The 12,517-nt window shown below is 37.7% G+C and overlaps 1 protein-coding gene across 1 annotated transcript; it reads right to left on the bottom strand.

Moving 5' to 3' along the window:
- Positions 1-5,631: 5,631 nt before the first annotated feature.
- Positions 5,632-11,365, bottom strand: LOC109216045 (DNA damage-binding protein cmr1-like). The gene is made up of 6 exons (XM_019380174.1): positions 10,986-11,365; positions 8,877-9,160; positions 8,244-8,709; positions 6,907-7,313; positions 6,394-6,492; positions 5,632-6,248 (listed from the first exon to the last, which is right to left on the bottom strand). The coding sequence occupies exons 2-6, from the start codon at positions 8,921-8,923 to the stop codon at positions 5,867-5,869; spliced, it is 1,401 nt and encodes a 466-aa protein (XP_019235719.1). The 5' UTR covers positions 8,924-9,160; positions 10,986-11,365; the 3' UTR covers positions 5,632-5,866.
- Positions 11,366-12,517: the final 1,152 nt, after the last annotated feature.

Here is a 12,517-nt window from a genome sequence, read left to right as displayed (position 1 = left end):
ATTATGTTCGCCCCTTGGCCGGCTTATGTGAGTTGTCGGTTCCTTGTTATTGTTGTTTTTAATCTATAGTTACGGATTACGTTAGGTTGATGATTTCTTTGTGTTAGGTAAGGATTAGTGGTTATAGCTGAGGTAGTTAGATGTTGGAAAAAGTTTGGGGTATAGCGGAGGTAATTAGGTATTGTAACAAGTTTGGGGTATAGCGGAGGTAATTAGGTGTTGTAACAAGTTTGGGTATAGGTACATACTTCTCCAAGAAGAGAGTGGAGAACTCCTGCCAAGTCAAAGGTGCTGCACCGGTCGGCCTACGCCCCTCATACGCCTCCCACCAAGTGAAGGTAGCCCCAGTAAACTGAAAAGTAGTAAAAGCCACACCGATAGACTCAAGAATCCCTGCTGTACGGAGCATCCGCTAATATCTGTCGAGAAAACCCTGGGCATCCTCGCCCTCAGCACCACTGAATGTCGGAGGCTGGAGTCTACCAAATCTCTCGAGACGACGCTGCCCGTCCTCGGGCATAGCTGGAACCCTGTACTCCTGTACTGGTGCAACTGGCTGAGCTGGAGGTGCCTCTAGAGTCTATAATCCCTGCACTACCTGCTCAGGTGTGCGAGTAGCGGGGGTCTGATTACCTCCCCCAGCCAGCGAAGTAGCTGCTGCTGTGGTGGCTGAAACGACCTGAGCCAGGCCAGTGCAAACTGTCAAAATCTGAGCCAGAGTCTCGTGAAGACCTGGAATCACAATGGGCACAGCTGGTGCCTGAACTGGTGCTGCTGGAGCCTGGTCCTGAGCTGGGGCAACTGGAGGATCCACAGGTTCTGCCCCTGCTGCTCTACCTCTGCCACAACCACGACCACGTCCACGGCCTCTGGTGGCCTCAGTGGGTGGTACTGGTGGTCGTCCACCTCGTCCGTTAGCTTGTGTCCTCACCATCTATGAGAGAATAGAACAAAGAGAAGTTTAATACTCGGATCAACAAGTTTGCACGACAAGAATTTCAAGAATGTGGGGTTTTCCTAAAGGTTCTGCAGCCTCTCGAGGATAAGTACAGACGTCTCCGTACCGATCCACAAGACTCTACTAAACCAGCTCATGACTCGCGAGACCTAGTAACCTAGGCTCTGATACCAGCTTGTCACGACCCAATTCCCAACCCGGTCGTGATGGCGCCTCTCGTGAAGACAAGGCCAGCCAGAACAACGCAACACCTCCTTTGAAGCAATTAATTAATATTAACAATTCCAACACATGCTTAATATAGTCATTAACACGGAATTAGCGATAAAACAAAGGAAACCACAGCCCAAACCGGGGTGTCACAAGTCATGAGCTACTACAGAGTTTGCTATAAGTCTACAAGGAGTAATATCCGGTACAATAGTCTGAAGAAAACATAAGTGATATAAGATAGGGGAGGCAAGGGGCTGTGGACGTCAACACTACCTCGTATCTCCAAATCGCTGCCTGGTCTGGAAGGAAATCAGCGCTCAGGTGCGGACTCTTCTATGTATGAATCTGCACACATGGTGCAGGGAGTAATGTGAGTACTCCGACCCAATGAGTAATAATAATAAATAATAACCAAAGGCATGAAAACACATAACTGCACAAAACAATTCTATATCTGGCAGTAAAAATAGTAAAACAATGGAACAGTAAAGAGTCGAATGAAATCTCCTTTAAAAATCAGGTAAATCAGGTAAAACAACAAGTAAATAGTGAGTAGAAATCTGCCCCTCGGCTCAGCATCAATCGCTCAGTACAGTATCAGCCCCTCGGGCTCAGTATCAGTCACTCAGCATAATAACAGCCCCTCGGGCTCACTCTCATATCACATGGATACCCGCGCTCACTGTGGGTGTGCAGACTCCGGAGGGGCCCCTTACGGCCCAAGCGCTATATCAACATAAGGCCTGAAAGCCTTCACACATCACACTCGAGGCCTGAAAGCCTCCTCACATCTCACTCGAGGCCTGAAAGCCTCCTCACAATACACTCGAGCCTGAAAGCCTCCTCACGATACACTCGAGGCCTGAAAGCCTCACTCTGTCCAGAAACATCATAAGCCCCTCGGGCATCAATAAAATAATAGTTCTCAGCCCCATACAGCAGTGAAAATGTCATTAAAATCTCAGAATTCAATTAAGGCGGCTGAGTTTGGAAAACAGTATAATTATAGGGACTGAGTTCAAATAACGTATCAAAATAGTGAGGAAATAGTGATAACAATCCCTGAAGGATTCAAGTAATCGGCAGTAAGCCCAAAACATGGCAATAAGCCCAAATAACGATGATAAACAAATCAGCTTAGTCAATTATGTGGTAAAATATCAAACGGGACGGACCAAGTCACAATCCCCAGTAGTAAACAACCCCGCGCTCGCCATTAAGCGCGTGTTTCACCTCAATATAGCACTACGTTGTGCAAATCCGGGGTTTCAAACCCTCAGGATATCATTTACTATCATTACTCACCTCAAGCCGGCCAAAATCCTAGCTCGCTATTCCCTTGCCTCGCGAATCACCTCCNCCGGATTCCTTATCCCGCCACGAGTCTATACATATCAAATTTACCAAAATCCGAGCTCAAATGCTCCCTCAAACCCCAAATTTTCTTTCTCTTAAGTCCAAGCCCTAACCTCCATTTTTGACCTTAAATTCCTTGATTTTTCACCCTTAATTCATGTAATAACACATTAGATTTATGTTTTAGGCTCAGAATTCCTTACCTCAATGAAGTCCCTTGATTCCCTCTCCAAAATCTCACAATAACCTCCAAGTCCGAAGTGAAAATGTTAATTTCTTTCAAAAATTCGCGAAGATGGAATTAAATATCTCTAACCAGGCCTTTCCGCTTCTGCGGAATTTACTAACTCACCCAGGACCGCTTCTGCGGTCCAATACCGCTTCTGCAGTGACCGCATCTGCGGGCCACCGATCGCTCCTGCAGAAACCCCCCAAACTCCTCTATTCGCTTCTGTGATGCCCAATCCGCATCTGCGTCACCGCAGATGCGGCTCTAATCTGCAGCGACTCTCGGAATTCCATTCCGACCCTCGGATCAAAATCTCACCTATCAACCGGAAATCGCCAAAATACTAACTTCGCCAATTCAAGCCTATTTCTACACCGGGCCTCCAAAATGAATTCCGATCACACTCCTAAGTCACAAATCAACCCCCGAAGCTAACCAAATCATTGGAAATCACATCCGAGCCCTCTAACTCATAGGTCAACATCCGGTTGACTTTTCCAAAAACAAGCCTTCCTTAAAGAGACTAAGTGTCTCATTTCCATCCAAAACCAATCCAAATCGACTCATTCACCCGAGACCCTTATAATAAGACATAAGGAAGCAGAAAAATAGGGAAACGGGGTGGTAACTCACGTGACGATGGGCCGGGTCGTTATACTGGGCTCTGAAGAAGCGGATATTTCCTAGCAGGAGCGAGCCCGCAGGAGCAGAAGTTTTCGCAGAAGCGGCTGTCTTGTTCGCACCCGTAAAGCCGCAGATGAGAGTAAGTGACCGCAGGTGCAGAACATATAAATACGGAGTTCCGAGATTTTTCACCATTGAGGTAAGCTCCTTGTGTTCGTTTTTCTTAAATAATGATGTTTCCCCACTGATTTTCCACCTAGTTGGTGTGTCGGGGATTTGAATGACCATTTGATGTCAGATTTTGGTAAATTTGGTATGGTTAGACTCGTGAGTGAATGGCCTTTTGGATTTTGTGACTTTTGTTGGATTTCGAGTCGTGGGCCCGAGGGCCAGGTTTGAGCCGATTTTGGATTTTGGCTATAATTTTGCATTTTTCTTGTGGAATCGATTCTTTTAGCCTATATTCTTTGTATTATACTGCTTGTGGCTAGATTCGGGACGTTTGGAGACCGATTTGAGAGGCAAAGGTATTTTTTACCAAAGGTTTGCTCGGATTGAGGTAAGTAACAGTTCTAAATCTGGTCATGAGGGTATGAAACCCCAGATTTTGTGTTATGTGATTATTTTGGAGGTGACGCACATGCTAGGTGACGGGCGTGTGGGTGTGTACCATGAGAATTGTGACTTGGTCCATTTCGTAAAACTGTAAAGAGGAATAACTTGCTATTAGCTACATGCTCTCTATGTGTTATAGAAATTTGATTGTAAACCATGTTAGAAATCTTGTTTAGACTATGTGTTGGTATTGTTGGGACCCACAGAGGCCGTGTTACTTATTGGAATTAACTGCTAAATGCTATTTGTACTCATTCTAAGTTTTTACTCGCATATCATATCTCAGTCTCTGTTATTCTTATTGATACAACATGTTATTGCTATTTGGGCTGATTTTCCTGATTTCTGAGAGCCGAGAGACTGGAGAGATTGATGATTGAGTGAGGCCGAGGGCCTGATTGTGAGAATATTTATGGGATCGGGATGCACGCCGCAGCATGTATCATTGATTTATGGCATGATTGGATTGATATAGTGCTTGGGCTGTAGGAACCCCTTCAAAGTCGTTACACACCCAAGTGAGCGCAGGTACCTACTGAGTGCAATTACCGAGTGTCAAGTGCTGAGTGATCGTGAGGAATGAGTGACTGTGAGGAATGAGTGATTGTGAGGTTGGAGTGATTGGGAGGACTGAGTGATTGTTGCCTTGAGAGGCTGTATATGATTTCATTGTTGTTGCACATAGTTGCGTTATATCACTGTTTTGAAAATATCTGAAAGATATCATTATCCGGTCTTACTTGAAATTGGCATAAACAAACTGATTTGACTTTATTTACCAGATTTTGGAAGCGTGTCTATTTTCCTTAGTGAGACTACTGAAAATGAATTATAACTGTGTAGCTCGTCACTATCTTTCAGTTCCTTATTTATTATTGTTACTTACTGAGTTGGTTGTACTCACGCTACACCCTGCACTTCGTGTGTAGATCCAGGAGTTTCTGGACGCGGAGGGTGTTGATAGTTCTCGTAACTGACCGTTGGAGATAGCGAGGTAGCTACTGGCGTTCGCGAACTTCGTTTTCTCCTTCCTTATCTTTTCATTCGTTGTATTTGAATCCAAACTGTTATAGTCGTTTCTTTTCTAGACTGATTATGTATAGATGTTCATGTCTTAGTGACACCTCGATGTTGGGGGCTATTTTGCGCACTTGTATTTTGGGTTTTACTCATTTTTACGAAAACTTTGTTTATTTAAAAACTTTTTGATTAATATTTCTATGAAATATTAGAAGTATTTTGGAAATGTCGGCTTGCCTAGTACCATCGATAGGCGCCATCACGACAGGTTAGGACTTGGGCCGTGACAAGAATAGAGTAGTCAATGATCTTTCACTGATTAAGATACAAGATATGCAACTAGGTGACCGGACTCCAGCTTTAGAATTTTATGCAGCTTCTTTTATTTAACGTATGCCCCATCCGTTTCAATTTAGATAATGTGGTTTGACTTGTCACAAAGTTTAAGGGAAAAAACAAGACTTTTGAAATATGTAGTCCTAAAAGCTTAAGGAAAAAAAGCTTTTTGGGGCCATTATATTTGTTTCGCTATAAAAGCTTCACATTAAGGGTAAAATGGATAAAATAAAAATTTTAAAGTTCAGTTGTTTCTAAATATATAATCGTTCTCCACAAAAATACCAAAAAGATGAAAACAATTCCATATTTACACTATACATGTCATCCGCAACCTCACCGGAGCATATCTCAAGATAGAAACAAATACATTGTCCTTAAGAAAACATAATCGAAGTGTCATGCTTCTATTTAGAGGCGGTTTCAGCGAACCAAATAGTTTTGACCAAAACAAGTATTTGTGTTAAGAAATCTACTTATGTAAATTGCCTTTTTAGACTTTGGAACGCATAAACTCAAGATGATGGATCGACTGCTGCTTCTACCCACATACATACTTTACCTTTGCCTGTGGCACCAGCAAGTGTTCCAACCATACAAGGATGAGCAGCCAATCGGTATGGAACAGTAGGCATACAATCACTTTGCAAAGTACGCACAACCTTCATCTCAACAGTAGAAATGATATCGACTCCATTTTTGTCATCATAAATCTTCTTCTCAACACTAGAAATGACATCGACTCCATTTTTGTCATCATAAATCTTCTTCTCAACACTAGAAATGACATCGACTCCATTTTTGTCATAATTTTTGAGCTTTTCTTTTCTTTTGTGCTTCTGCTTTTCCTGAATCTTGCCAATGTAGACATATGTGTCATCCCAGCCCCAGATTCCTCTGTTCCAAAAGTGGATTAGACATTCTACAAGAAAATGTCTCTTTAACACAGTTTTCTTGTGAATGAATTGTTCATATATGTATATCTAATATCTATACAAGTCTTCATGAGGTAATGGTTTAAAAAAAGAATTTATGTTCATACCTTAATGTGGAAATATATTCACCACTTAGGTTGTTGTGGTGTATTAGGAACTTCTCCTCATAGTTTTCTCCTCCAAATATACCAATAGTATTGTCCGAGCTGTGTTAAACATGAAATTACCAACGTAACTAGGTCGAGGAGATACCAAACAATTGATAGAATAAAAAACAGACAGTCAAGTATTTCAAGAAAATTAAGCAGAAGAACAAAATTGATAGAGTGGTTTCATTTTTCATACTATGAAGACCTTTTCCTCTTAAAATTTCCTTCAAAAACATCTTAAAAAGATATATATTTCTAAAACACGTAACATTGGCAATATTCTCTTCATGCATTTTACTATCAAATGTTTGTTTTGTAAGTACTTCTAGGATTTGAAGTAATTCGATATCTGAATTCACTAATTTTTATTTCACTGAATTATCTAATAATATGACATCACTCGATTCTGTCAAAATCATTAAAGCATTTCCTGTATGTAGGAACGAAATGGGCTTCACTAGTTGCACAAACCTTGTTGTTGCAAGAAAACTCCCAGAAGGTGAAAAGTACGCGGAATGAATTGGACCACAATGTCTAATAGTTGTCAATGATTTTGGTTGATCTCTGCTAATACTTCTCAAGTCCCACAAAGAGAAAGTCCTATCTGCAGAGCTTGTAACTACAATATTAGGATCATCTGGCTTGCAATGTATCGTATTGATTCTATCTTTGTGTAATTCCCATAATGACGATAGTGTGCTAGCCCTTACATCAAATATTTTTAGCCCTCCAACTTCGTCACCAAAATATAAACAGTTTATGTCCTCTACTCGATGACATATGGAATATATTGCATAAGTATCCTGATATACCTCTTCGAAAGCCTCCTTTTCAACATCCAGCAACATAATACGTTGATCATAACTTGAAGTAAATATCTGCAAGTATGTGTATAAGCAAAGTTGTTAAATGTCAGACTAATTAACTAATATGATCAATAACCATATTATAAACATGAAGATGATGTGATGCATGAAATAGCTCATATACAGTACATGAATAGCTTTTCGTTTTCATTGTCAGATCTCACATACTTGGGGTTTTAGTTAGATTATTGTTGCAAGAGTCATCACAACTTTTTTAAGCCAAAAAAGGAAGAATTTAAAGAGGAAAAAACTATCGAACTTTAAAGGCTTTACACCAAGCCTTACTATGAAATTAAAACAGGAACTAGCTATGAAATTCATCACTTTGATAATCCGTCATTAATAGGATTAGAAACTGCTTCTTTAGTTTAGCAATAGAATTTGTCCATCGCTAATTTTTTCTTTTTTTTTATACTTTCCACTTCACTATTTTGATCAGCTAGCTAAGATAATGCAGCAATCGACTACTAATGTATCTATGAGCCTGTTTGGCTTAGCTGATTTAGAGTAGCCGATAAGCATTAGGTGCTGAAAAGCACTTTTAAGTGCTGACGCTGATTTAAAAAATAAGCAGTTACGTGTTTGGATAAAAGTGCTGAAATTAATAATATGCAAGAAGAATAGGTATACGAAGAGTTTTGTTTTAAAAAGAAGTATTTTAGGGATAGAATAGTAAATATTTTGGTCAAACTTAAACTGCTTATAAGCTTAAATTTGATAAGTTGGGGGAGATCAACTTATGACTTTTGGCTTATTTTTGGCTTATAAGCACAACTTATAAGCACTTTTAATTTTACGAAACACGTAGATAAGCCAAAAAGTGCTTATAAGCCAGTTTGACCAGCTTATAAGCTTAGCCAAACACCCTCTATATCCGACAGACAATAGTATGAATCATAATTAAGAACTAATAAAAATAGAAAAGCAAAATAGAGTTATCACCTTCAACATGGAGAATGGCTCGATTAAAATTCCAGATATTTTGGACTGGTGAGGCTGATACAGATAAATTCCATTGTCCCCGTTCTCCTCTTCAAAATCCACATTCCATAGCCCCAAATAGCCAAGCTCATCGCCTACAAATATTACTTTCATATTCGCTGCGGGAAGAAACTTCACATCTGAAATGGCACCTTTCACCACTTGTGTTCTTCCGTTGGGGTTCAACTCTAACCTTTCCAGATCAACTTGCCGATCAGTAAGTGTTGTATCCAGTAGCGGATCATTTCTTCTCAAACTTCTTATTGTTTTAACCATACCATCGCACGAAATCTCCTCACAAGTAGAAGACTTTTTCGATAATTCCCTTGCATCAATTTTATCACTGAGGCCATCACTCAATTCTGGTGGCATTCCTTGACTTCTACGAGATATGCGGCGAATAGTACTTGTCGCTTCAACTTCATCTCTACAGTCGAATACATCATACACGTAAAATTAACCAAAACTGGAAAATGATATGCATGTCTATCTTCTGGTTCGGGGTACTGAATAATTAAGAGTTTAATAGTACAAGAATGTAAATGGTACAGATTGATGTTAATTATTTTGGAGAAAGAAAGAGATATATAGAACCTTTTGCTTCTTTGCCGCTTGGAAGCTGCTCTTTTGTTGTCAGCCATTGCTAATGATTAAGAGAACACGAGAAAAGGTCACTCAACAAAGAAAGGAGAGGATTGTTTAGTATGCACATCCATGATGGCTGCTCTCATTTCGTACGAATGGGAAGAAGGCTTAAAATTGTCTCTAGAGATGGACCATGCAGCAACCGAGTGTAACAGCCACTGATACTGATATCCTCGGAACTCTGCTCACCACTGCTCTAGGTACATGGCTCTTCTATATGCATTGCTGAAAATCTACAAATAGATATAAAGGTACATAAGGAAATGTTAAATAATTTACTTAGATTTTAAACACTTAACCAAGAGAGAGTTGTGAACCACATGAAGTCCTTTGAATGAAGTTACAAAGTCTAACACCAAATAATCCACAGGTTCTCCATTAGAATTGTCATATCTCATCCGAGGGTTTACCATTTTTAGCAGATTCAATCTTCAAATTTAAGATACCCGTTCAACTTGCCATATTAGACCCTTATAGAAGACTTCTAGCAGTGATTGAGCCATTCAATAATTAAGTCAATAATATTTCGCTAACAATAACTAAACAAACCTGGGCATCAAAATCTCATTGTGTCAAATGTTCACAACTAATCTAGAAAATTCATCCGCGCTTCGTGCGGTAATAAAAAACATTTTCTCTTAAAAGCATAAAAATTTGTAAATTCACTGGAAAATAAATAAAAATTAACGTTCACAAGTAAAATAAATGAATAGGAATTAATGATCGCATTTAATTAAGTAGCTTAAGAGGATTTATTTCTAGCAAAAAAGTGAGAATTTACGATATGTGTGCGTCAAAAGTACGGCTAATTGCCAATAAGCAAGGAAATGAGATTGTTATTGTTTTACAATATAAATGCGTACAAGTTGAACTAACATGCTAATTAGCAGGAAAAGTATACATCTATTACGGAAAAGAAATACAGAGAATGAAAAACAAGAGGAAAATAATTAGTAGCATAACATAATGAAATTTAAGATACAGAATAAATATTACCTCACGTGATTTGAAAAGCTAAAGGGAAATAAATATAAGGCACACTATAAAATAATCCTACAGTCAGAAATGAGTAAAGCCACGACTTTAAAGTCTGTTTGTGTCGAATTCTAATTAGCGTTTTTTTGTAATTATTTCGAACTAATGTCTTAGTTGGAGCACTGAATTGTTGTATTTGTGAAAGATATGTTGAGAAACATTGAATCTTAGCACATGAAATGCATAGGCTAGAATTTACAACTGTTGCCTCGAGTGTGGAAGGCTTTTCACATAAATATATTATATTGATTGGTAATTAAGTAACTTAGTTTTTGACTCTAAAAAGTAACATAGCTGAATCAAAAATCATGAATAGAAGAAAATGTCAAAATTGTCAAATTAGTGTCAATAATTGATATTCAAATTAACAACTAGCCATTGAAAAAGTAATTCCATGATAGACCTCTGATTAAACCACATATCATTACACACCAATTAATATCAAAACTTTCATATACTTACCAAATATTTAAACAGCACCACATAAGAAGCTTGTCATCATCTACAGAAAAATAACTACAATATTTCACATAATACAATCAAACACCGTATTATTCCATCAAGCCAATATAAGAAAAACCAAATAAATTCACCGTACCAAGCTTAGAAGCACTTTATTATACAAAGCATTGAAGCCCTGATACTTCAGAAAACTGAATAGAATTACCAGATAAAAGATTACCAATACAATTCATACACTAATAATCACCCGATCCTTTAGGAAGAAAATCACGGCCAGTGATGCACTTCAGGAAACAAAGATAACAACGCTAAGCGCAAGAATGCCTAAAATCCAAATTAAAAGTTAAAAGAATAACATATATGGAAACAGAAATAGTGTAACGGTAGAAAGGGAAGGAAACCATTTATATATTAAAAAAAAGTGTAAACGAAATAGGTTGGATGGGAAGTGTAACCAACCTTGTTCTTGTTTTCATATATGAAACCCATCAGAACAGATATTGGATTATTCAATATCATTCAAAGAATTAACTTATCGGAATGAAAAGATAATCACCATACCTCTTTAGGCTGGCCAAAAGCAAAGCCCAGATGTCACTCGCGTTTTTCATCTTCCTAATGCGAGAGAGATCACAATTGGCAGGAATAAAATATATAAAAAGAAAGATATATGCAAGTTATAGCACATTATACGATTGGGGTTTATGGACTTGAAAAGTCATAATCCCCCATAAAGAGGTGTGAGTTATGGCTTTGGACTTTTTAAAATAGGATAAATGGAAAAAGTGAAAAGAAAAAAATAAATAAAAGGAGGGAAAAAATAAATAGGATTTCTACACCACAGAAGATTCCACATCACCTCTCTTAAAAATATATTAGATTTTTACATATGTTTGTCCTAGTTCATTATATATGGATTTTTGGGGCTGGGTTAAAATGAAGAAAATGATGTTTCTTTTTTGGGGGTTAACCCTTCGTTGGCAGAAAGAGAAGTAAGAGAGGAAGGGCAATTAATGAAATTTAGGTGGAAATATGTGACGTTCCAGTTTCTTTTTTGTTGGCGTAAAGGCGTGACTTTTCAGGTTTATTTTTCAGAGCACCTAAGTTGGAAAATATCAAGGAAAACTAAAAAAGCAGAGGAAAAAGATAAACCCAAATCCTGGCTTTTGAAGAGTGCCACATCACCTCCCATTGTCCCTCAATATATATAAATATATAGATATATAGATATATAGGTTATAGAAAAAATTTTATAAAGCACTATCTTTTAGTAGTAATTAGCCATCTATAGATACTATTTGCTATATTACGGATTATAGATACCTTTTATGTGGTTATAAGATGTATTTGATGTTTTGATGTATTGTATTCATGAATACAGTAGCAAAAATAGGCGTGAATAAGGGAAGTCCAGCTATCAGTTGTTGTATTCGAGTGAAACATGTGATTACAGTTGGACAGATTATAGTATTCGACTGTATTCACGGCGTGAAATAGGGGATTACACTGTTTTTGAAAGGGAAAGTGAATCAATTAACATAATAGACTCCTAATATAACTCAACAAACTCAATTATAACACACAAATTTTGTATTTTCAGTTATAAAAAAGATTCTCAACCGAAAAATATCCCAAAAACATAGCAATCTTCGGAGAAATTATATAATACATCTGAATACATAAATTATATTAATTAAAAAATACATATGAATACATTCATGGCATATAGCGAGATAGTGAATATACAATGAAATACATAGAATTGTTAGAAAAATGATTTTGATAACTCAAAAATAAATATTCAAATTAGTGTCTAGATTCATTCATTTAATGAGTGTTTATTATACTAATTAATCAAATATATTTTAATGTCTATAACTGAAAATTAGAATAATTATGAATTTGACCAAAGTTGGTCTTGTATGACCGTTTACTTAATATTAAATTTGATAACCATTTGCTTTAACTTTTGTAACTGACGCTTCAATTGGCCTTAATGATTTGACGGTTTGGCATTTGAAGCCTTAATGGATTCTAATAATTTTTATTACCTATAAGACTATATAAATATGTCTTTTTGTGTTCATTTGGAG

Source organism: Nicotiana attenuata, unplaced genomic scaffold (genome assembly GCF_001879085.1).
Source record: "Nicotiana attenuata strain UT unplaced genomic scaffold, NIATTr2, whole genome shotgun sequence".
NCBI classification, from domain to species: domain Eukaryota; kingdom Viridiplantae; phylum Streptophyta; class Magnoliopsida; order Solanales; family Solanaceae; genus Nicotiana; species Nicotiana attenuata.
This window is presented reverse-complemented; position numbering and strand designations above follow the sequence as displayed.

What these genes read in the sequence shown, in the direction of transcription:
- LOC109216045 (XM_019380174.1), bottom strand. Translation starts at nt 8,923, where the DNA reads ATGGCTGACAACAAAAGAGCAGCTTCCAAGCGGCAAAGAAGCAAAAG. An exon ending in AGCCATTCTCCATGTTGAAG is followed by an intron (nt 7,314 to 8,243) that starts GTGATAACTCTA and finishes ACATACTTGCAG; the next exon opens with ATATTTACTTCAAGTTATGA. An exon ending in GAATATATTTCCACATTAAG is followed by an intron (nt 6,249 to 6,393) that starts GTATGAACATAA and finishes CTTTTGGAACAG; the next exon opens with AGGAATCTGGGGCTGGGATG.